General features: G+C 42.8%; 1 protein-coding gene across 1 annotated transcript; it reads left to right on the forward strand.

The window, feature by feature from the left end:
- Positions 1 to 1,758: 1,758 nt before the first annotated feature.
- On the forward strand, positions 1,759 to 26,080 carry LOC112263083 (nuclear receptor subfamily 6 group A member 1-A). Its single transcript, XM_024439072.2, has 9 exons — positions 1,759 to 1,953; positions 15,888 to 16,118; positions 16,778 to 16,833; positions 18,923 to 19,092; positions 19,621 to 19,854; positions 20,106 to 20,360; positions 21,609 to 21,730; positions 21,897 to 22,049; positions 22,184 to 26,080. The coding sequence occupies exons 1-9, from the start codon at positions 1,938 to 1,940 to the stop codon at positions 22,321 to 22,323; spliced, it is 1,377 nt and encodes a 458-aa protein (XP_024294840.1). The 5' UTR covers positions 1,759 to 1,937; the 3' UTR covers positions 22,324 to 26,080.
- Positions 26,081 to 26,795: the final 715 nt, after the last annotated feature.

Here is a 26,795-nt window from a genome sequence, read left to right on the forward strand (position 1 = left end):
CAATTTGTATAGCAGACCCTCATGCCAAATTGAGTCAAAAGCTTTTTTGAAATCAACAAAGCATGACTTTGTTTTTGTTTTGGCCTGTTTGTTTGTCAATAAGGGTGTGCAGGGTGTATACCTGAACTGAGGATAATGTTGAAGAGTTTAAGAATAGCCTATTTGAATTTGTGGTCTGTATCATTTTGTTTTGTATACCGTCAACACGGCAGGCCTTTTGGGGTTGGAAGGTTTGTATTTTGTCCTGTAGCTCATCCAATGTCATTTGAGAATCCAATGGATTCTGGTCGTCTTTAATAACTGACTCTCTAAGTTTTGTAAATGATCATGTATTTGTTTTTATTCTTGGTTCTTTGTTATATGGCCGAAAAGGTTTGAGAAGTGGTTTATCCATACATCTCCATTTTGGATAGGTAGCTCTTCATGTTTTTGTTTGTTTAGTGTTTTCCAGTTTTCCCAGTGATTTTATTCTATGGATTCTTCAATCATATTGAGCACTTTTCTGTCATGCTATTACTTATTTTTTTCTTAGTGTATTTTTGTACTGTTTTAGAGTTTCCACATAGCCAATATTTTCTGTGTCTCTGTGTTTTTGGTTGGATATGTTTCTCAATTTATTTTTAAGGTTTTTGCATTCTTCATTAAAGCATTTCTCATTGTTGTTAGTTTTCTTTTAGGTTTTCTACTTGAATTTTAATGTGATATGTTAGCTGTTAGGTCAGTTATACTGTTCATGCTTCCTACTGCAAAGTTTACACCTTCACTATTGCAGCGCTCTCTCTTGGTCTCTCCCTCTCCTCCGTGGCATTTGAATGTGAAAAGCCTCTTATGTGTGACTTACTTAGGTAGGTCATTAGCATTGGCATGGGGGGTGGGCTGCGTGACTGTGGGGCTGTGGGAGAGTGAACAAGTGGCTGCAGCATTAGCAGGGTGGAGCTCAGGAGGGTGGGCTGAGAGATGACTGGACAGGACAAGGGTGATCCTAGGAGAAGACGGTAATGGGTATAAAATCATTAGGGTAGCAGGGTACAGGGTAGCAGGATAGCAGTAGAGTACGTGGTCCACTGGTTCAGAACTGGACCATTCATAACATGGCTACTTAGAGAGGACACTGGAGGGAATGAAGGAGGAAACCCCAGTGGATTTGTAAGGCAAGAATTTACAAAACTAGTTCTAGGAGTATACTATACCAAGCAATTCATTGGGAAACTGTATGAGTGGCTGAATGTTGTGATGTTGATCTGTGGGCTCATTTTCTGGGGTGTATTTGTGACATGAAATGTTGGATCATTATTGTGGACGGAAACACACGCCTGCAGGAACAGATAAATATCATTCATATCTTATCTTGTACTTTTTAAGCCATTTCTAGAGGCTTTGTTTTATTTTTTTCCTTTGCACTGTTCCTGGTTTGATACCTAGCACTGACACATTGGTTAACTCTATTTGTTTCCTATTGACAAAATGACTCAATTAGTTAATGTCCGTGTATGTTGTCAGCTTGAACCTGTTTATGCTTGAACGTGCACTTTGGTCCTCTGTGAAAAGTGCCAGAGGCAGAGGGAGGGGAGGCTAATTTGGCCAGGGAAAGCATTGTTCATCAACAGAGAAAATAGTACTATCAGTTCCACTCAGATAACCCCTAGTCGTCATTGGACCTCAAGCCAAGCCGTGACCCCATGGCTTGAACTCTGTGGTCATGTGACCAGGCAGTAAAGTGGCCAGTGGTGCTGGCTTAAAGACTATGCTCAGAGAGAGGGCAGGCTGTGGAGGGAGGAGGTTGTATGTCAGAGCGAGAGAGAGCAAGAGGGAGAACAAGAGAGAGAGAGAGAGAGAGAGAGAGAAGAGTCATGAGGCCAAGGCTCCCATGCCCTGTGGCTTTTTTTTAGCTGAATCTGTGCTTGAATGGCGTCCTGGCAAACTGGGAGAAGCATGAAATGGATACATGGGAAGGTAAGGGAGGATGCGAGAGTGAAAGGGGTTGGGTCTGTTGCCTTTATGGCTCATACTCTATGCACCCCTAAATATGCATGTATAAATGAGAGAACAGGCTAGCATTTGGTCGGTGCGAATCATTTTGGTTTCCTTTTTTTGCTGCCATCATCAGATTCGCTAGCATTCTGGCTAAGCACTTTGTTTTCATTCCATATGTTTAGCAATAGATGAGGATCATTCTGGAGTGGAACAAATAATAAATCAATGAAGTATGTTGTTGTTCCACGGAGGATTTTAAACAACATGATATTGAGAAAAATGCAATGAACATAATGTTTTTTTGTTAAATGAAATGTAGACAATGGTTGTGTCAAATGATTTTCTTTGTTTGCTATTTTCTTCTTGGAGAAAAGGACTGGTTACAAACCCACTATGTAATTATATTTTGACCAGTTTGTTACTTTTGTTGCAGCTATACTTGCCAAGGTATACATGTGATATATTTGTTATTTCAAATATGTTTTTGTATTTTGTTGAATATTCAATGAATTTCTATGAATTGGTGAATACAATATTGTACAATATTGTTCAAAGTCTTTTCAGAGTATTTCAATATATTTCATTATGTGTGTTAATTTGGGTGCAGTAGAGTATTTGTGTGTATTGGTATGTATATAGTTGATTGTGTTGTTGTGTCTTGCTGAGTGAAGTTACATATGTATTGATCTGTGGTATGTGTCTGTGGCCCATCTGGAAAAGGTTTTGTCCCCAGTCAGCATTGTTTATGTGATAGAGGAGAGGTTAGGATTGCTTCACTGGGCAGTTTTAACCCCCAGGGTTTGCCCAGCTGTGACTACCTTCCCAAACCTAACACAGTTTCACTTTATTTCACTTCATGTCAGTATATAATAAGTAGCTAATGTACTGCCTCTCACTGACTGTTGGAGTTTTTACAATATTTTAAGTTGATACAAATACCTTTAGTGTAAGTTAATGGAAATTGCTCATTTACAGCCAAAACCAATTCACTCAGTCAGTCCTACTAACTATCATGTCCTTAGACTTTGCAGATGACTCAGACCTCTGCAATGTTCTCATGTCTCTTTCCCAGGTTAGTTACACATCAATGTAGTGTTTGTTGGGACACAGTGAGGAGATTTTTTTTTGGCATGGAACATCTTTTCAATGTGGAATCAGTCATATTATTTCATACATGAGTAGTATATGACTTGTAACTCAGTGTTACCACAGTTTCCACCAGGAGTTGTTCTAGAGACACCATGTTGAATGGACAACCAGATCAAGAGCTCTTTGCTGGGCATTACTTGTTTGATAATGGTTATACATTTTAGCAGACACTCTCATCCAGAGTAATTTACAGTAGTGAGCACATACATTTCCATACTTTCTTTCTGTACTGGTCCCCCGTGGGAGTTGAACCCACAACCCTGGCTTTGCAAGCGCCATGCTCGACCAACTGAGCCACATGGGTATGTGATAGTCATTGTAATCATTAATCTAGTGGTTTAACTATCAGCAAGCTTCATCTGAATTGTTCCCTTTACGAATTCTCTGGGAACATTTCTCTCATGTTTCCTATTGTCTCTTAAAGATGCACTATTGCAGAAATCGCTCAGCCATTTCCTGGTGCAACAATTTGAATAGTTCCCCTAATTTAATTTCATGTGACCAAACAAGCAAGTATAGTGTAGAGAATAATTGTACCATCTAAACTGCTGTGAAGTATATTTTCCAAACATTTTGTATTTGAAGCTAGTGCACCAAACCGAAATTAAAAGACACAAAAACTCAATTTAAGAACGGGAAGCATAGAAAGAGCACACATAGAACATATCTACCGCTCCTTAGACTTGCTTTCATTGAGAATGACAGGCTAATAACTCATATTTCCATGTGAATTTGGTCGGATCGCCGAAAAGTTACATATTGCAGCTTAAAGAGTTGTATTTTCTGGGAAGGGAGGGGTTACTGTATCGGCTCCCTCCCCCATGCTAATCCTGTCCAGTCAGCGTTAGAGGTTGTGTTTCTCCTGTAGCTGAAGGAGGGTTAAATCCAATCAGTCTTTTATAATGCTAAGTAGCCCGCTGATGCCTTTCCTGTCTCTCAACATACCACGTCACTCTGGGCTTGCCAGGAAGTCCTTTTTCTTACAAATTCTGGTTGGGGGGAGTGTGTGTGTGTGTGTGTGTGTGGGGATGAGGGGGTAGGGGGATAGAGGCTGTGTGTGTGAAGATCAATAAGAGTGGGGGAGGTCAGGAATCGTGGCTTCTGTAATGCAGGCTAAATATAGCTAATGCCAAAGCCTCTTATTATGGCCGTCTAGGGCCTTTTCGATCATTCCATTCAAACCTTTATGTGAGTTCTGATGCAGACAAACCAAACCATCAAGTCCACCATATCTCAGACTTTTGTCTCCAAGGGAAGTGTTATTTAAACTACCAGTACCCATCCCCCGATGCATACGCACTTTAAATCTAACACAAACACCATCTGATACCCGTTATGAACAAAGGACCTAGTTTGACCTGATAACTTTATTGATTTTTGAAATCTTACTACAACCCCCTTACACACACACACACACACACACACATAGAGATAATATAAAGTGCTTGATTGCATTATACGGTGTATTTCCCAATACAGGAAGAGTCTGGTCATAGGAAAGATGGGTGGGAGTTAGCCTGCTGAACCTGTTAGCCTGCTTATTCTGCCTCTAGCAAGCCTCAAGTCATACTGAGGAGTTTTGGGGGAAACAGACTTTTATTAAAGAGGGAGTTTATATGGCCCAGTGTTACAAGCGCCTGTGTTGTTAAATACCACCATGTGGTTTATATTGGGTTGTGCTGACTGTTTAGGCTCCACATTAACAAGCACACTGTCAAACTGGAGCTCTGCAAGCATACTCATGTTTGACAACAAAGAAATAGTATTTAAATATGCAAAATGTCCTACTTTTGTCACCGGTTGGTTGAAACATTACATTTGGACTTTTATTAAACACTATAGTAATTATATAATCGCTCCGACATAGTGTGCTCCATTCTGTGAAGAGAATCAATTAGATATGTGTCAATGGTCATGTTGAATTTAAAGATTGTGATGAGTGGCCTTTCCTTGATATATTTTAGGGAATGATTTGTAACTGTTGCCACTGCTGAGAACCCAAGGAGCTATGATGCAGAGAAATAGCCAAACATGTCAATGAATATTGATTACATTCCAATAATGAGATCAAAGACCTTCAAATGTACCTTTAGGAAATCAATGGCCCTCTCAAAAGTGGTTATGTTAGGGCAGAATGTAGAAGTTGACAGGAGAAAACATAGTGAGCTCTCGCTTCTATCTGTTGTCTCAAGACTTGTTGCTGTTTAGGACAAAAGAGAATTCAAGACAGCATTACCCTTCATTCTGTTACTGATTCATTTGTGAACTTAATAAATGTTTTGGAATGAGCTGGATTATGGAAATCAGAAACAACATTTACTTTAATGGAATCTCTGAAATATCTAACAAACTAGTGACTAATACAGCATTAATTAGCATATAATTAACATGGTATCTGGCTGGAGTCTAATTACCCAAATGCTAATGACCCAGGCTATAATCCCTGGTAAGATCTCAGCCCTCCGCCCTGAGACAGTACTGTGTGAGAGGGGTACATTTTATCCAGTATGCGATGTCAACAGGCCAACATTGACATGACAATGAGCCAAATCTACAACAGCATAGAAGTAAAAAATATTAACATAACACTATGGAGACAGAGAGAGACCAAACAGCATGGTGGCTGACTGTTGGAAAGGTGTATCTCTGGCCCATATTGGTTCTATCTTCCTACTATCTCACCACCGGTGGAGAAGAGGTATTCGGAGTGGGCTTCTAGTCCGACTCAGGAGGCGTGCACACCATCCACGCGCTTCCTAGTATATTACTCGCTAATGTAGACAAACTCATGGCGAGGATCTCCTTCCAGAGAGACATCAGGGACTGTTTCACAGAATCATGGCTCTCTCGGGATATATACTGTTACCGTCCATACAGCCAGCTGGGTTCTCAGTTCATTGAGCAGACAGAGATAAAGAGTTTTCTGGGAAGAAGAAAAGCGGTGATGTATGTTTCATGATTAACTACTGATGGTGTGATTGTGATAACATACAGAAACTCAAGTCATTTTGTTCACTCGACCTAGAATACCTCACAATCAAATACAGACCATACTACCTCCCAAGAGAATTCTCTTCGATTATAGTCACAGCCGTGTATATTCCCCCTCAAGCCGATACCACGACGGCCCTCAAGGAACTACACTGGACTTTATGCAAACTGGAACCCACATATCCTGAGGCCACATTTATTGTAGCTGGGGATTTTAACAAAGCAAATTTGAGGAAAATTGCTACAAAAGTTCTATCAACACATTGACTGTAGTACTCACTTAGGAAAAACACTAGACCACTAGTGAGATGCCTACAAGGCCCTTCCCTGCCCTCCCTTCGGGAAATCAGATCACGACTCCCATTTTGCTCATCCCTTCCTATTGGCTAGTCTGACAAATCGGAATCCATGCTCCAAGATTGTTTTGATCACGCGGACTGGGATATGTTCCGGGTAGCCTCTGAGAATAACTTTGACATAAACACGGACCCGGTGACTGAGTTAATCAGGAAGTGTATAGGGGATGCTGTTCCCACGGTGACTATTAAAACCTACCCAAACCAGAAACCGTGGATAGCATTCGTGCAAAACTGAAAGCGCAAACCACCGCATTTAACTATGGCAAGGTGACTGGGAATATGGTTGAATACAAACAGTGTAGTTATTCCCTCCGTAAGGCAATCAAATAGGCAAAACGTCAATACAGAGACAAAGTGGAGTCGCAATTCAACGGCTCAGACACGAGACATATGTGGTAAGGTCTACAGACAATCAGGAGGGTAACACAGTGCCACCGATGCGGCCCGCTCCTAAGGACTGTGAGCTCTCGTTCTCCGTGGCCGACGTGAGTAAGACATTTAAGCATGGGCGGCAGGGTAGCCTAGTGGTTAGAGCGTTGTACTAGTAACTGGAAGGTTGCGAGTTCAAACCCCCGAGCTGACAAGGTACAAAATCTGACGTTCTGCCCCTGAACAGGCAGTTAACCCACTGTTCCTAGGCCGTCATTGAAAATAAGAATTTGTTCTTAACTGACTTGCCTAGTAAAATAAAGGTAAAATAAAAAAATAAAAATGTTAACCCTCACAAGGCTGACGGCCCAGACGGCATCCCTATCCGCGTCCTCAGAGCATGCACAGACCAGCTGGCTGGAGTGTTTACGGACATATTCAATCTCTCCCTATCCCAGTCTGCTGTCCCCACTTGCTTCAAGATGTCCACCATTGTTCCTGTACCCAATAAAGCAAAGGTAACTGAACTAAATAACAATTTCTATGAAATGCTTTGAGTGGCTAGTTAAGGATCATATCACCTCTACCTTACCTGACACCCTAGACCCACTGCACACTTCCCTATCCCATCTGGGCAAGACATCAGAATGTTGTTCATTGACTATAGCTCAGCCTCCAACACCATAGTACCTTTCAAGCTCATCATTAAGCTCGGGGCTCTGCGTCTGAACCCCGCCCTGTGAAACTGGGTCCTAGACTTCCTGACCAATCGCCCCCAGGTGGTGAAGGTAGGAACAACACCTCGACTTCGCTGATCCTCAACACAGGGGCCCTACAAGGGTGTGTGCTCAGCCCCCTCCTTTACTCCTTGTTCACCCATGACTGCGTGGCCATGCATGTCTCCAACTCAATCATCAAGTTTGCAGACAGCACAACAGTAGTAGGCCTGATTATCAACAATGACAAGACGGCCTACAGTGAGGAGGTGAGGGCCCTGGCAGAGTGGTGCTATGAAGGTAAACCCTCCCTCAACGTCAACAAAACAAAGGAGCTGATCATGGCCTTCAGGAAACAGAAGAGGGAGCACACCCCTATCCACATCAACGGGACCGCAAGTTCCCTGGTTTACACATCTCTGACAATCTGCAATGGTCCACCCACACAGACAGTGTGGTGAAGAACTCGCAACAGGGCCTCTTCAACCTCAGGAGGCTGAATAAATTTGGCTTGGCCCCTAATACCTTCACAAACTTTTACAGATGCACAATTGAGAGCATCCTGTCGGGCTGGTACGGCAACTGCACCGCCCGCAACCGCAGGGCTCTCCAGAGGATGGTGCGCTGCCCAACGCATCACCGGGGGCACACTGCCTGCCCTTCAGGGCACCTACAGCACCCGGTGTCACAGGAAGGCCAAAAAGATCAAGGACATCGACAGCCTGAGCCACGGCCTGATCACTGTGTTCTTTCCTACTGTATTTTAGTCAATGCCACTCCGATATTGCTCGTCCTAATATTTATACAGTTCTTAATTCCATTCTTTTACTTTTAGATTTGTGTATTGTTGTGAATTTTTAGATACCACTGAACTGTTGGAACTAAGAACACAAGCATTTTTGCTACATCTGCAATAACATCTGCTAAATATGTGTATGTGACCGATTTGATTTGATTTGAGACAGATAGAAAGAGCGGTCGAGAGAGTCATCATGTACTGTACTTAATTAGGAGAAAGTATGCACCCTTTCCTCCCATAAAGGATTGAGTATGGATAGAGAGAGATGTAAAGAAGGGAGGGAGGGAGGAGGGAAATTAATAGTGGAAAAGTACAGCAGATCCCTTCAACCCCCGCTGCCTTTCAGCTGGGGATGATTGTGATGGAAACACAAGACAAAACCGCTGAGTGAAATACCCTTCAGCAGGCCTTGTGGTGAGGTGGAAGAGGGAGGAACCGAGGGAGTGGAGGCAGTCACAGGACCCAGACTATAGAGAGAGAGAGGGTAGAGTTCAAGATGAAGCAAAGGCTTGACTTTACAACTCTCCCACATGTCCCGTCACTTTGGATTTATCACCCCCATCACATGATCCACGAGAAGCTGGGGGAGGGGAGGTGACCAGAACCAGGACAGAACCAGTTTGATGGACTGGACCACTGACTGCCATACAGGGAGGGGTTGGTGAGGTGGAGTCAGAGTTTGATGTGACACATTGAGATGAAGTGTTGGTGATTATATGGTGGCCATGCACTTGAAAGAGAGGGTGACAGATTTGGCAAATAAGCCTCTGCTGGTGTGAATGAAGGAAACTAACGATCATTGGTTTTTTTCTCATTGAAGGAAGTCAGGCATTTCACATGGGATGCTCAATTAAATATATGGTTTTGATGCCTTCTTTGAATTACCACATGTGCTGAAATAAAACAGACAAATGGCTCAAGGCGTCAGCGTTCTTCAGTTCGGCTGTCGGCTAGCCAAAGTCGGGTAGTCGAACCGAACGAGTGGGCTCGCATGCTTCCGAAAAAGACGTTCACTTCAAAAATGAAGAAAGGGGGGGAAAGCAGCAATTATTACCCCAGGACAGTAGAGGGCGATGAGCTTGTAATAGCCATCTACGCCAAACAAGGAAGTGATGACACACCCAAACACACTCGAGAATAAAATAGTGTACAGAGAGACAGTTGATTGGATGTGTGATTTGCCAGGGATCTACTAGATCTGATCTACCTAGCAACTCATAATAGAGATCCAGAGACAGAGAAGATGTCCGCTACAGGTTCACAATGGTTGATATAGGGGCATACGGCCGATGGAGCTATGGTGGAGTATTTCAAGAGAGTTATTTTGGGTCCAAACTGCTGAAGAAGACCCTTTACCACCGCCAGCTGTCCTGTTAGGTACCACAACGTCAAGTCCTCACGTTTTCCTGAGAGTTTTCCTGAGAACCTCATGCGCCCTTATTCGGGTATGAAATAATTAAACTTTTTCTGTTTCTAATTCCCCTTGTTGCTGTATATATGTATGCATCTCTATATGAGAAGTGCAATTTTATCAAAGCTTTTGGAACACGGTTCCTGGAAAATGGTATGGTGTTTTTGTTGACCAAATTTATATATCTGACATTCTCTTGTTACCTCTTATTCACAGGTGTCCGTCTCAATAAATCTGGCTGTACCTGGAACTGCCACCACTTGTCGGAGAGTCAGAGAATGCTGAGAACACTTAGTTTCGAGCTGAATTGCATCACCCCTACAGTTGACCAATCATTGACGAAGGGGCGTAGACTTTTTTTTGTAGTATTTTGTGTGCGCGAACAGTCGACAAAACCCTAACCAAACTCCAAAACGAACAAAAACATCACAAAATGTTGTCATAATATATGCACGAACGGTACCGAACCATTTGCGGCCACCTTTATTGAGGAGGATAGGATCCATAGTGTAAAGCAGGGCTCTCAATCAAAAAATACATAATTTAAAAACCCTGGACTGCTTTTAAATTATATATATTTTTTATTGAACCTTTATTTTTTTTAGACAAGTCAGTTAAGATCAAATTCTTATTTACACTGACGGCCTACACCGGCCAAATCCACACGACGCTGGGCCAATTGTGCGCCGCCCTATGGGACTCCCAATCATGTCCAGTTGTGATACAGCCTGGAATAGAACCAGGGTGTTTGTAGTGATGCCTCAAGCACTGAGATGCAGTGACTTAGACCACTGCGCCACTATTCATTAGCTGGTTAATCAGGTCAGTTAAAATGGGGGTTGAATTGAAACCCTACAGGAGGGTAGTTCTCCAGGCTTGGAAAGCCGTGGTGTTAACCTATGTGACCTCTCGCGTGCTCTCACAGCTTGTGTTTGAAGTAAAATATCAAAACAGAGCCGGGTTTTGGGCGGTCTACAACATATGCAAGACAATGCAGAGGGTGGAGCACCTTTTTAGGTGGCCATTTTGAGAAAGAGAATGAGGAGAGCTCTGAGTTCAAATAAAGGGGGAAAGTATGTGGGTCCTGTCCTCTTTTCTGGCCGACTTAGTAGAGGTGTTATTCTATTACACACAGAACAGGGGCTTTAATGACCGAAAGGCTTTTGATTTAGACCCTGAGGTGAATCTTCACTGATACCTCCACCCTTCCTTCAGCAATCAAGCTTTGTCCTCATTGTGCTCCGAGAGCCCACTTTAATCGGGCTCAAGTCACTTTATACGGAACCATTATAATAGAGTACTACAGGACATCAAGTTCTTACGTGCTGCGGTATGTAGTAGTAGTGTGAAAGCATACTGATGACACTTCTATATTTGTTACTGCACTCTGGAGTTGCTTCCGGCAGGACGTTTCTCCATTACGTTGTTAACTGTATGGCAGTACGAAAGACCCTCGTGACATGAGTGTTCCTTATGGAAGAACAAAAATAGGTCTTGGGGTCAAAACATAATCTATTACAAACCTCAACACGTTTGTTTTGAGTAAGAGCTCCTCATTGTTCTCAGGCTGGGTGGGATGTTCACGTTAATGACCAAGGATTACATTTGAATCCGTTGGCGGGACCCGAGTGAGCCTTTTGTGTGTGTACAGTATGACGACCCCAGAAGAGCGTCCCGAGGAGACAGGACTTAAGCCTCATAGGTAATCCCATTGGGCTTTAGAGGTCTTCCATTCCCCATTCAGTAGCTCTGGGAGAGGCTTTATGCTCCTTAACATTTCTCCTGCTCTGGCTAATTGCCTCTAGTAACAGGAACCTTACCCTGGGCTTTGAAAGCCCACTCTGCTCCTTCTAGTAACAGGAACCTTACCCTGGACTTTGAAAGCACACTGCTGCTTCTAGTATACTTAGAGCAGGGATGGACATATAGGACCTCTGTCATCTCTTTGACAGGATGTCTGATTCAGTTGCAGCTCTATTTAAGTTCGGAAGAAGATGAGGTTACCACTCAGTAGTAGTAGTTTAGTGTTTTATCAGTCCACAAGTGTGCCCTTGTGGATAGTACCTGAGGTCTAAAAGTTGCGATCTGCCATTTTATTAGCTTTTGGCCAATCTTATACGTTCACGATAATCAGTGCTTGGTTTGGACTGAAATAGGTTCCGGGACTCATTTTGGGGGCCTGCACTGTTTATATTTAGGTGCAGGAGCTCCACAAGCTAAGTACATTTGAACAGGAGCTCAAGCGGTAGCCCAAGTCAAGCACTGATGACAGTGAATGTGTAAGGTAAAGGAAGCCTTTGCACAGTATGGGTTGGCATGGGTTTGATGACCTTGTTGCTTTAGATCACTGCACCCATGTCTCCCTCTTATATCTGATGGGTTAGTCCATGCCTGGATGAGAGGAATGTTCATGGCTATGTGAACTACTGGTTGACCAAAGGCCGTCAGTAAGAGACTTACCTCAGAGCAGCTAGGGTTCATTTATGGGTTCAGGAGAAGGTAGCATTAACCATGACCACTATAGCTGAGTTCTCACCAGTCTCCTTCAGGACTGGGTTATGAGACCAACAACCCAGTGGTCATTATTTACTGTTGGTAGAATCCAGTGAAAGCAGTTCAGTCTGCTCTCAGTTTGCTCACTAACTATGGGAGCGCATCACAGGAGGCTGTTGAGGGGGAGGACGGCTCATAATAATGGCTGGAAGGTAGTGAATGGAATGGCATCAAACACATAGAAACCATGTGTTTGATGTGTTCGATAACATTCCATTTATTCCATTCCAGCCATTACCATGAGCCCATCCTCACCAATTAAGGTGCCACTGGCCACCCGTGGAGAGCACAAACCGCACCGGATCTCCATCTAACGTTCATCTGACATTCGCACCGCCGTTCGTTCGGTGGGGTGTGTTTTCGGGACCACCTGCCGCCGGTGGGCGTCTGACTGCCGACATTTGAGTGTAAATCTACATGTAGAATCGGTTTGAACTCAGTTTGGACCCCAGTTCTAGTCCTGGTGTACTAGGTGAGAATGGAAGTGAAAACCGGGGTTCTGGATGTCTCTCTCTGTATATTTACGAAATCTCCCAATGCAGTCTCCCATGTTGATCTGTAAACCTTCACTTTGATAACTTCACCGTTTATATTTTCTCAGTTAGTGGTCACCTGTTTTTCAGGATGAACCAGTTCACGGTACTTTATTTTGGGAGTGCTGTTTGAAGCACACTCCCTACTTTAATGTTTGCATATTTTGCATTACTCATTATATATGTATATACTGTATTCTACTGAATTTTAGTTTATGCCGCTCCAACATTGCTGTCAGGTATTTATATATTCTTAATTCTATTCCTTTACTTTAGATTTGTGTTTATTGTTTTTGAAATGGTTAGATATAAAATGTTAGATATTACTGCGCTGTTGGAGCTATAAACACAAGCATTTCACTACACCCACAATAACATCTGCTAAACATGTGTATGTGACCAATAATCGCAGTGCAAGAGGCGTCACTACAGTCCCTGGTTCGAAACCAGGCTGTATCACATCCAGACGTGATTGGGAGTCCCATAGGGCAGCGCACAATTGGCCCAGCGTCGTCCGGGTTTGGCCGGTGTTGGCCGTCATTGTAAAGAAGAATTTGTTCTTAACTGACTGATATATCTTTTTTTTTAAAACATTTTTATTATACTTAGTCATGGATGATGATGGTAAAGCAGGGACAACAAAGCCCATGTAATTGCTGAGTAACCTACAGAAACTGGGATGAGATGCCTTGTTAACTGATATCATAATTAGAAAGCTAAGCCAGTAAGGTTGGGGTTGTTCTGTGTTATCTCTTCTTCTGGCAGCCTTCTGCTTCACTGGGCTATTCACTGTAACCATGGCGTCAACCCATCTGTTCAGAGCTTTTATGAGGGGGGATGGTGCGGGGGTTGAGGGGTGTGTGTGTGTGTGTGTGTGTGTGTGTTTGTGTGTTGGTGGACGGGGGTTGATCGATAGGGTAGCACTAACACGGTGGGCAGCAGAGAGTAGGGAAATAGGTTTTTCGGTCTAATTCATTCTCTGCCTGCATAGTGTTTTATTATCTAACCTAGAGGTAGATGGGGATTATGCCAGCTAAGATTTTAAACAGCTTTTTTGAAGTTTGGTGTCCTCAAAGTGTGCTGGTCTGCAGATTGTGCCGTTTCTGTGGGGATTAGTAAAGTAACTAAGAATGTCAGGAGTTCACAGAGGATTGTAAGTCTTCAATTTAAATCCTTAGTTGCTTCGTCTCTTTTTGGATTTATAAGTGAATGACCCATTGATTCTTGAAGAATGTTAACTATAAATGCCGTAATCAAATCAAATCAAACTTTATTTGTAACATGCACCAAATACAACAGGTATTTCACCTTACCGTGAAAGGCTTACTTACAAGCCCTTAACCAACAGTGCCGTTCAAGAAGAGTTAAACAAATATTTAATATATTTAAAAAATAATTGAAGATAGTAACACCTTATGCACTTAGTTCAAGTGTCGTTCCCCATCAGAACCCAAAAATATAAGATTGGAGTAAAACAATGTTTATAATCAACATACATCTAAACTGTATAGCCTCAAAACATGGTTAAAACAATACATTTGGGATCATGTATGGTCAGTCCTTGCATCCGTAGCTCTAGTAGTTACATTTCTCCGGCCCAATCCCTTAGCTTTTTTAGTAAAACAGGAGATAACACATAGTTATTGTTTCCATTGAGGATTCTAGCTTTAAGTACATCTCTCTATGATTCCAAACTCCAACACGCACACCCAATGGAACGTGTGCACACACAGACACATGAAAGCAAGAAATGTCACTCTATAGAGATGAATGTAAAGCCAAAAGCTATTTAGCATCAGCGATATTGTCATTTGGGGATAAGGGCTACCGTAGTAAGCTAGGTGTTTTGAGCTTTATTCTGTTTTCACATCTGGGTCTCTCGTGGCCACCACATGTTGTTAATCTGCTGGCTAACCTTAAATTCAGAGCACTGTGTAATTTAACCAACTATTTTTGAATGTGCTTCATTTGGAACATCCTGTTCCACTACTTCCTCAACGGCAGCCCTTCCCTCGCCTTTACCAAAGGCCCCCAAATATCCCCCAACATGTGTTCCAAGTTACTGCCCTCACTTGCTCTTAACAACATTTCACATTTTGAAACTCTCAGAGGAAAAGCTGCACCATATACCCTTTGAGGAAACAAGGTTTAGGCTACAATGTAAAGGCTCTGGTCGGCACTGTGTTTGCCTTCCAAAGAAGATAACTGTGATATGAACCTACCAGTTGGACACTGGAGGCTGCTGAGGGGAAGACGTCTCATAATAATGGCCTGATTTGGGTGGATGGAATGGTGTCAAGCATATGGAAACCATGTGTTTGATGTGTTCGATAACATTCCATTTGTTCCATTCCAGCCATTACTATGAGCCCATCCTCCCCAATTAAGGTGTCACTGCACGCCTGTGGAGTTAGAGAATCGTTAACTGTTAGTTGGTCTGATATAGTTTAACAAATATAAATTCCCTTGTCACAACAGCGTGTTATGCTCACAGTGAGAGATTTAGATCTTTTGCGGGCTTGCGTTTCAATGTACTCTATATCTATGAAAAGGGGAGTGAATCTAGTCAGGTTTCACCGAGTGGTGTTAGACTGTAGTCACACTGAAGAGTTGAAATGACGCTGCCACTGTGTCTAAGGGAAAAGAGAGCCTGTAAACAAATCACCAGGCAGCCCAGCGTGTGTCGTTTAGCCTGGCCCTTTCTCTGCTCAGACCTACTGAATAAAACATTCAAGATGTCTGCCCTCTCTGCCCATTCTTCCTCCTAACATCCAGCTGGTTACACGGGTTGGCTACCCTAAGTTCCACGACGATGGTTAGAGCTGTAGGGTACATATGCTTGGTGAGGACTTATGTCAACGGGTTTCTTTTCAGATCTGAGAGCAATTTTGATCATGCTGCATTTTCTCCGTAGATATTTGTCTTTATTATGTCCAATTTGTCATTGATGTTACTTGAATGTTGCGATATGTGTCAGGCGTCTGTCGGTTTTCTGTCTCCTGTTCTAACAAGTCATTCTGTCTCTTCTGTCAGATGTTGCAGCTGACCCACGTGTTTGCCTCATCTGTGGAGACCGCGCCACAGGCCTGCACTATGGCATCATCTCCTGCGAGGGCTGCAAGGGCTTCTTCAAGCGCAGCATCTGCAACAAGCGCGTCTACCGCTGCAGCCGCGACAAGAACTGTGAGATGTCGCGCAAGCAGCGCAACCGCTGCCAATACTGCCGCCTGCTCAAGTGTCTACAGATGGGAATGAACCGCAAAGGTAAGAGGAGACCAAAGAGGCAAGAGTGACGAGCAGACAAGAGCCACGTATGCAGAGGCCTAGAATTCTGAGCTGAATGTACTGTACTAGAACCATAGAAGATTGTTCTAGAACCACAGATTTCATTGGAAAAGCTCCATGGGGGGGTTTCCACTAGATAGCACAGCCACAAAGTCAAATTGGCTATATATCGTAAAAAATTCTGGAAAACCAAAACAATGCCATTTAAGGTTAGGCATAAGATTATCTGTGTGGTTAGGGTCAATGATAAGGTTTAACATGTGATTTTAAGAAGATAAATTGTATAAATGGTTAGGGGGGGATGACTTTGTGGCAGTGTTAACTAGTGATGACCCCACCCTCTTGTCAGCTCGCAGCTAGGCCCAGCTCTGTTGTTATGTAGCTAGTGCTCTCTGCTGGATTGACTGTGTAGATGAAGTTTCACATTTTGCTGTACTCTTTCCTGATGATCTGCTGTGGCACAATCATAGCAGCCACCAGGTGGAGCCATAGTACCAATGTTGCTATCACTACCCATCTAGGAATTGTACTGTACTTTAGTGTTTTTTATGTCCTGAAACCCAAACATAGTATTTTTTTTAACCATACAGATTGTTTCTCTTATTGTGGTGCTTATGGCTGTTCTGTGTGTTTTCCAGCAATCAGGGAAGATGGCATGCCAGGAGGGAGAAACAAAAGCATTGGGCCTGTACAGGTAAATATTCACTATGCACTCTACCACAGCTAATTACAGCTAGTTTCCCACAGTGACTTTGATATTGCCGAACTGTCCTGAATTTTTAAAAATGTATATTTAAATTGCTTACTAAGAATTGTTATGTAAAATACTGCTAATTTCTAACCCATTGCCCTGAACTGTGATTATTGTAAATGAAATTGAACCCATCCTTGACAGTGATTTCATTAGCTGGCTTTAAACAAGGTAATTGGGCAAATCAGCATCCCTAATTGCTTGCAGCACCAGTCATTATTTACAGTGTTCAATTCAATCTATGTCATTAACTCCTCCCGAGTTGAAGTGATGAGAGAAGATCGGAAATTAGGAGGTAAAAAAACACACACAAAAAAAAAACAATAAACAAATCTGTCATTAACAATAGATGAAGGATTAGCCATGCTTTTCAAATATAATTTTGGTATAGCTAAGATGTGGGTCATTCCATGTCATTTCAGCAAGCCATGACACCCTCCCTCTCAGATTGTTCTGAAATTGTGTCTGTAGTTAGAAACAGATAAGATAAGCCTTCCGGAAGCATTATTTTGTTGAAATACAATTTGATCTCTTAGAAATTAAGCTAATTAATTGCACACAAATTGGATATTTTAATTTATAGGATTCATATAATATTCAATAATTATTGTACCTAACATCCGATTTGGACCAAACTTTTTTGTAACCATGAGTAAGACATGAGGAATCCAAAGAAGCGGTCAAAAGCCACCCACAGCCACCCTCGCCCACACCCCACATCAATCCCACTCCAAAAATAAGTATATAGTATCGTTTCCCTATGTTTGAGAAATATTATGGAGCTGAGGCTGTGAGTATTGTTTCTTCATCCTTTGTAATGTATTCTCAATGAATTTGGCAAAATATATTTTTTTCTCCTGTTCAGAGAAATTAGTAATTTAAGTTATTGGGTTTGTGTCCCATCCTATTGTACATCCCAATTAACAAGTTCTGACCACTAGATTGTGCTGTTCCTGCTAATAGGTGATCTTTTTTTTTTATTATTCCCCCCAACCACCATTATTAAAGTGATAGTTCACCTAAATTACAAATGAAATATTGCTTCTTACCCTGTAAGCAGGATGGGACATAAACAGTTCAAAGAATTACACATTTTTCTGAACAGGGGAAAGAAAACATCAACAAATTCACACATTCATACATTACATAGGATGAAGAAACAATACTCCAAGCCACGGCTCCATACTACTTGTCAAACATAGGGAACTGATACCTTATACTCATTGTTGGGGTGGGATTGGTGTGGGGTTCGGGGGGCTTTTGACAGTTTCTTTGGATTCCTCATGTCTAACTCATTGTTAGAAAAACGTTTGGTCCAAATCAGATGTTAGGTACTATAGTTATTAAATATATGAATCCTATATATTAAAATGGCCAATTTGGGTGCAATCAATGAGCTTAATATTTTAGAGATCAAGTTATATGTCAACATTATAATGTTGCAGGAATACTTATCTGTTTCTATCAACAAAAACTATTTCAGAACAATTTGAGATGGTGGGTGTTGAAATCCTCTTTCTTGTGTTTTTTTGAAGTGGAACGACCCCTGTATGTGTGGGTGCGTGCGCATGTGCATGGTGTGGCCTTGTGCCTCTGTGGAACAAGTTGTCCTAGGATAATTATACCCTGGATAACAGTGCTATGTTAATCCATTCAGATGCTTGAAAACAATGCTGTAGTATTAACAGCTAAAGACTTGAAGTACCCAGGGGAGTGAATTATAATAGTTAATGGGCTTGCCAATGCCATGACTCTTTACATATTCTCTCTCTCTCTCTCTTTCTCTCTCACTTCTCTTTCTGCTCTCTCTTTCTTCTTCTCTCTTCTCTTTCTGCTCTCTTTCTTCTCTCTCTCTGTCTCTCTCTCTCTTCTCTTTCTGCTCTCTCTCTTCTCTTTCTGCTCTCTCTTTCATCTTTCTCTCTATCCTCTCTCTCTCTTCTCTTTCTGCTTTCTCTCTCCCTCTCTCTCTCTCTCTCTCTCTCTCTCTCTCTCTCTCTCTCTCTCTCTCTCTGTCTCTGTCTCTGTGTCACAGATCACAGATGAGGAGATTGAGCGGATCATGTCAGGACAGGAGTTTAAGGAGGAAGCCAGTCTCCCAGAGCACACCTGGAGCAACAATGGTGACAGTAGTGACCACAGTTCCCCTAGCAACGGCGCCTCTGAGGGCAACCAGCCATCACCCGCATCCACTCTGTCATCCAAGTGAGTTAGCAACTCCTCTACATTAGGGAGCATCGTAGCCATTGTCAGCAGTTTGTACATTTACGAAATAATGAACTGCCTCTGACATCTCATTGCCAAGTTAGTAAGGTGTTTGCCACTAGAAGAATGCCTGAATGCAATCTATTCAGACTTAGCAGTGATATCTGTAGAATTAATTCGTACCAGTGTCTGCTGGCTATGGAGACATGCTTAGTGTCTATCAACAAGCAGCAAGGCCAAATATAGTCTATGTAGTGTGGTGGTATCTATTTGAATCTCTCTCTGTGTCAACATCCACATATCTATATCAGCCATGTACTCTGATTATGTTAGAAATGCACAGAAATAGTTATTTATCAAATCTCAACAACATGAGCACACTTAACAATTTCTGGCATTTAGTGTAAGTACAGTATGTAGTTGAACGACTACTGTGAGTAAATTATCTCGCGGCAATGACAGTTCTACTGTGTTTCCCATCATGTCTGAGGTGTGAGTGTGTTTGACCATTGTGTTTTCTCTGTCCAGTCGCTCTGTAGAGATGAATGGCGGCTACACGGCGGCTCTCAGGGACCAGTACATGAACACCCCCATGAACACCCCCTACCAGCTTCTACCTCACCTCTTCAGCTACCATGCCCAGTCAGGCCTGCTGGCCCCACAGCCCCGCAGCCTCTACCCCCAGTCACACCCCCTGGTGCTGCAGCTAGTGGCTGCAGAGGACCTGGCCCCACTGACCACCCCCATGCTGATAGAGGATGGGTGAGTATGCCTGCTTAACCGGAAATATCTGCTGAGCACTCAAACCGTGGCATGTTTTTTTTGACATAACAATTCCAGCAGACATCTATCTGGAAATGTGTTTTACAATATGAATTGTTCAACCATGTGACCAGGTCAGCTACAACGCCTGGCCTGGCCCGGCCCAATACAATAACATGAACACTTTGCTGTTATGAAGCCTGTCGATATTCACATCCACGTCTCTCTGTCTCCCCTGTTATGTGTGTCAGGTACAAGGTGACTCAGGTGGAGTTGTTTGCGCTGCTGTGTCGTCTGGCCGACGAGCTGCTGTTTCGTCAGATCTCGTGGATCAAGAAACTGCCGTTCTTCTGCGAGCTGTCCATCGAGGACTACACCTGTCTGCTCAGCTCCACCTGGCAGGAGCTCATCCTGCTCTCCTGCCTCACCATCTACAGTGCGCAGATCTTTGGAGACCTGGCCGACGTCACCGCCAAGTACACGCCCTCTGAGGACGAGATGCAGGGGTGAGTATTGCCCGACAGTGGGAACACTGTCAGGTTTAAACAATGATACTAGGTTGTGTTCATAGGTTTATTTTGGAATCATTGTATGGAAAGAGACCATTTAGCTGGGACACCCTCCTCTTCTGCCGAGTGGCGCAGCGGTCTAAAGACACTGCATTTCAGTGCTTGAGGCGTCACTACAGACACCCTGTTTCGATTCCAGGCTGTATTACAACCGGCCATGATTGGGAGTCCCATAGGGTGGCGCACAATTGGCCCAGCGTCTTCCGGGTTTGGCCGGTATAGGCCGTCATTTAAAAAATGTAAATAAAATGATCCTTTTGTGTTGGCATTCAGGCATCAGATGTTAGAAGGCAATAGTGTTTGCTTACCTGGACTAATGTTATTGTAGTATTTTTGGGAGGTGTGGTGGCTGAATACGGCTCTTAAGAGAAGGGATGATGTCAACATTTGAGTTGTGTTTCCTTCTGCAACAACAGTCTCCTACAGAGACCACCGTTCCACTCTGTGAGTTCACCATCTCTAGAGGCTGTGATATTTCCACCATTACATTGGGGTATATTGGTTTTGGAAGTGTGCCAGTGAACTGTCCTGTGAGGTGGATGACTCCTCAGGACTGTGGCTAGCACTGTCTGGGCCATTATGAAATACAGGTCTGTCCCTCTGTCCCAGATTGGCCATAATACTGTGGGGGCTTTTGGCTGTGTGTAAATCAGACCAGAATTATCAGCCCTTTTGGCACACTTCTTCCTCATTTTCTATTGGATTTACGACTGGGTTGTGTTGCAAAGGCCCATTTGCCTGCAGTTTGCACATTCAAGGAGAAGGTGTCTGATTTACTAAGCCAGTGCTAAGCGGTGTGTAGGCACATGTACTAAAGAGATCAAGATTTAAGGGGAGCTGCAGAGACAGGTATAGAGATTGATGAGTACAGTTGTTCAGTTTGCCGTGTTTAAGTACATGCTGCTTCCTTAAAGCTAAAGGAAATGTTTAGTCAGTAAGATGAATGTCCTTAATCACTTGTAGTGGATCAGCCCCCCCCTCCTGCTCATCATCTTATTACGGTCATGATTGAGTCAACTATCATAAATCTACTCTCCCTTAACTTTGTTATTTTTTTGTGATTTTCCACTTCTGTAGCTGTGTGTACAAGAGCTGGTAGTCTTGTTGATTTTGTGGGTTGTTTGCGAGTGAGCGGGCGTGCGTATCACATTTCACAATCTCACCATGTTTATGCTTCCTCTCCAGGTTCAGTGAGAATGGCATGGAAGTGATGGAGAGGCTGATCTATCTGTTCCGCAAGTTCCACCAGTTGAAGGTCAGCAACGAGGAGTACGCCTGCATGAAAGCCATCAACTTCTTGAACCAAGGTAACACACACACACACACACAGTCAGACACAGCACTGATCCTTCAGGGATTTTCTGAACTGCTCTGCTGCTCAGATGCTTTATTGAATAAAAAGAATGCAAACGTCACACATACATGAACAGTAGCTAAGGTCCTCTCCTCGATGTGTCCCTGTCTGTCGTGCAGATATCCGTGGTCTGACTAATGTCTCCCAGTTGGAGCAGCTAAACAAGCGCTACTGGTACGTGTGTCAGGACTACACTGAGTACAAGTACCCTCACCAGCCCAAACGCTTCCCCGAGATCATGATGTGTCTGCCAGAGATCCGTTTCATGGCAGGTAAGTTGGGGCATCTATCAGGGATTGGCATGGCGGGCGGTGTATTACTAAATGCTAATATAAAGGTCCATAACAAGGTAGGCGATAGGATAATTGCTCTGTACTCACACCCTGTGAAACATGTTTCTTTCCAGGCAAGCTGGTGAATGTTCCCCTGGAACAGCTCCCCCTTTTGTTCAAAGCAGTCTTGCACTCCTGCAAATCCAGCCTAATCAGCTACAGGACAGGAAGTTCCCCCTGTCTGACTTCTACGGGTACCTCCCCTGGGAACTGAGCCCTGCCCTGCTGGCTCTAGGACCGCCCCTTTACTCAGAGCTGGCCTAGGGGGCAGGGCAAGGGACTGGTCCTCCTTCCTGTGAATGTGACAAGCAGCTAGTTTTATAAAGCTTTTTTTTTCTCTATATATTTATTACATGACAGAGCTGAATGTATGCTGATTTATGCTGTGCACATGCTTCTGTACAAACTAAATGCACATTGATGCATTGGTCTTTGGAGTTTACAAGTGTGTATCCGATTGCTCAATGTGTGGGTGTTGCCATTGTTAGAACTTGATTTGAAACATTTATTTTATTCGGATGGGGCCGGATATAAATGAGTTGACAAGTGTTTTGAGACTACCTCAGGAAGATGTTGTTTCTATTTTCAGGTACCTTTTTCTCGACGTTTTGAAATGAAGAGTTGCCCAGTCTAAATCCAATCCCTGTAAATGCTTTAAACTCCTGAATCATAGATTGATAAGTAGGCCTTTACCACGAAATTGACCAAAGGCATTGCTGTACGTTGAACCAAAGATTTTTTTAAAAGCGTTCACCCCTGCAATCAACAAATGAATGTTCACTACAGGTGTATTGTCTCCCTTCTTGTCGTATTTTTCTATACTGTGTTACACACACTATCTCTTACAGAACCCACAGACAGACTTCCTGTAAGGGATGGGCTGGTCTGTTTTGAACATTCCTAGACTTTCGGTGAGGTGACACTTAGCTGGATTGTGGGATCTTCGTAGAAAACGAGCATACGGGTATTTTCTACAATCATTGACTGCGGAACAAATTAAATTGCAGGGGTAGGGGACGTTTGCTGTTAGCTGTATTGATTTTTGTTGTTGTTGACCAAAGTGTTATGCAAAGCTTTTTCAAGCAGAACCCATAGATGGGCAATGAGCCGATAGCTCAATGTAATGATTTCTTATCAATGAAGGACCCAAATAAGAAATGAATCAATGTGCGTCGGAGCTGGAGGGGAGACCTTCTGCTGACAGACAGACACACAGTGCAGCTGGTTCCCATCCTAACCCCTAACTATGAGACACCACAGACAAAGGCCCCACTGTCTTCACTCCTAGTCCCTGTAGCACCCATCTGTTGCTCCAGACATACAACTTTTAGCCCTCCACTGGTACTCCCTTGCCCAATCCTTAGCCTCTGCACATGCTCATTGGGTTGGTGGTCCGGTCCGCACAGTTAGGCTAGAAGGAAATGCTGGCCTGCTCATTTTTACTACTACATCTTTAGACAGTGTTGGTTTCGGAATGCTCAGGTGACTACTTTTTTGGCTGTAAAAGAGGAGAGACGGAGGAGACATTAGGGGCTTGTCTATTAATCTGGAAGGACTAGAGGTTACTTCCGGCTTGCACATCATCTAAGACAGATATGCACATTGTTTAAAAAAAAAAAGAAACATACGGAGAAATAGGTTCTTTATTTTCTAAGTATGAGATGATAATTTTTCCCACTTGAAGAGTCTTTTTTGATCATTCAAGTTTTATCTGTTTCCTAGTAACCGTTGTTTGAACATTTGGGGCAATGCAGTCCTTAAAATGACTCTCTTTTATGCGTGCTGTGGTGAGGCAGGACACATTCTTTGACCATGAACTTGGCAAAGTCCCCACCCTGCATGCTCCTCTCTCTCAGGTCCTTGTGGACCTGTATTTAAACAGGGTAAAGTGAGTGTTGTGTATTGCATTCAGGAGTTATTCAGTGATCACAATGCTGATGTACTTGTAGGATTCGTAGTCGTAGGATTCAGGACATTGTAGGTCCTTCTTAGAAGGTGTTTTCTTTTTCAAATATTTTCCTGTTTTTCTGAAAGTGAATGTGTTGGTTTTAAAGGGCATGTTTTGGAACAGATTGTTTTTGACCAGATTTTAAACAACTGGTGAACCAGTGCTCCCAGTTCAGTGTTGAGATGATTTGGCTGAAGGTGGCCTGAGACAGGGCCGAAATGTCAGAGATGTCCCCTTTCCAAACTGAGCATGCTCAAAATAACCTCAACTATCAGGTAGGCTTACTCTCTCCCTTCATCACTACTGTAAGTCCAGCCTCGTGTGTCTTGCTCAGCCTTAACACTACTACCTACCTGCCTTAAAGGAGTACTCCACCCCCCCCCCAAAAAAAAAAATCAATGTTTTGTTATTTGTTTCATTTGTCCATTGTTGACATAGTGCCAAAAATGTTTTGCTGGTCAGCAATCAATTTTCAAGATATGTAACTTTTAAAATACAGAAATCCTCCCCATATGATGCATCACTGGGTGGAATGTTCCTTTAACACTGTACTATCTTATGCCCTGAACCACCCTTTGAATACTTTCTCCAATGGTGTGTTCTTTGTTTCAGTAGTTTTCAAGTAGCCACCTTTCCATCTTTTGTTTTTATACATTTTCAATGTTATTGTTAAAATTAGAATCCTTAATTAGAACAATAACAAAGCGGTCACGCCGCCTCTGTTTTGGTAAAAAGCTTGAGGGATGGGCCTGGAGAAATGTAACCACTCTCAAATTCATAGACAGAGCTATGGATGCAAGGACTGACCATCCAGGACATTAATTCTAGTTTGAACCATGTTTTGAGTCTATACAGCGTTTGTTTACATTGACATTACAATTCTTTCTGATGGATGTTGGATGTGATTCTATCAACTCTCTGCTGTAATTTAAGTTCCAAAAGAATATAGTGTTTATGGTATTGATATGACAATTCAAAATTGTTTATGGATTGGTCACTCTTTACTATTACCAAAGACATGTTACAGAGTTGATGAGTAAAATGATACCTGCAAGACAGTGAATTAACTCGGCAGAAGACAGGCACCTGTGAAACTGGTAAATATTATGCATGATCCTTCACATGCAAAGCCTTCACTGTATTCCCCAGTGTCATTTGGGCCTGAGGTGTGGAGTTTACAACACAGATATTAGAACGGAGTCACACACCGTGGCTTCCTACTTTTCTTTCAGTTGACCATCTGTGAACAAAGCAGAGAACATTGAGGTGTGCCAGAAGTCACGGTGGAGAGTAGCCAGCCACTGGTCTGGGGGGCTCAGTGCATGTGGCACTCCTAAACTCAGGGATCAGACATTTTTAGGGTACTTGTGCTTGAGATCCTAGCCCAGTGCTGCTGCTGCCATACAGTGTCACTCTGGCCATCATACATGAATATAGGGACTCTTAAGTGGCAGGTTCTTCGTTGCAGTCTCTTTTCAAATCAAACGTCACATTGCTACCTTGCTGCCAACACCGCTCATGTTTTGAAACACATATAATACAAACTCATTACCATTCTCACTATTTTCTGGAATGTGTTTTTACAGATAATGGATATGTAATTTGCAATTTCTATACTGAAACTACCTCTTTTTGTGTGTCATCACGTTGCTTACTCTCACACAGGTAATGTTTAAAAAAAAAAATCATATTTATTGGTTTCATTGCACCAATGTTCTGTTATTTTGTGTCTCTTATTTCATCCAGTTACCTCACTGTTACCTATTTTGCATGTAAACTTTTCCTCATATGTTTTTCCGTGGTACCTCAGGACAAACTGCAGCCTCGGCCTTGGTGGATGGGAGTCAGTTTGACCACCGTGCGGCAGTTTACATTTACAACTTTTTTTCTGCGATCGATCATGCAGTTTACAACGTCACACCAAGTGATCAATGAAAACGGATCAGACTGATGACTTACAGTGCCTTGCGAAAGTATTCGGCCCCCCTTGAACTTTGCGACCTTTTGCCACATTTCAGGCTTCAAACATAAAGATATAAAACTGTATTTTTTTGTGAAGAATCAACAACAAGTGGGACACAATCATGAAGTGGAACGACATTTATTGGATATTTCAAACTTTTTTAACTAATCAAAAACTGAAATTGGGCGTGCAGAATTATTCAGCCCCTTTACTTTCAATGCAGCAAACTCTCTCCAGAAGTTCAGTGAGGATCTCTGAATGATCCAATGTTGACCTAAATGACTAATGATGATAAATACAATCCACCTGTGTGTAATCAAGTCTCCGTATAAATGCACCTGCACTGTGATAATCTCAGAGGTCCGTTAAAAGCACAAAGAGCATCATGAAGAACAAGGGACACACCAGGCAGGTCCGAGATACTGTTGTGAAGAAGTTTAAAGCCGGATTTGGATACAAAAAGATTTCCCAAGCTTTAAACATCCCATTGAGCACTGTGCAAGCGATAATATTGAAATGGAAGGAGTATCAGACCACTGCAAATCTACCAAGACCTGGCCGTCCCTCTAAACTTTCAGCTCATACAAGGAGAAGACTGATCAGAGATGCAGCCAAGAGGCCCATGATCATTCTGGATGAACTGCAGAGATCTACAGCTGAGGTGGGAGACTCTGTCCATAGGACAACAATCAGTCATATATTGCACAAATCTGGCCTTTATGGAAGAGTGGCAAGAAGAAAGCCATTTCTTAAAGATATCCATAAAAAGTGTTGT

This window comes from Oncorhynchus tshawytscha, linkage group LG12, assembly GCF_018296145.1.
Source record: "Oncorhynchus tshawytscha isolate Ot180627B linkage group LG12, Otsh_v2.0, whole genome shotgun sequence".
Taxonomy (NCBI): Eukaryota; Metazoa; Chordata; class Actinopteri; order Salmoniformes; family Salmonidae; genus Oncorhynchus; species Oncorhynchus tshawytscha.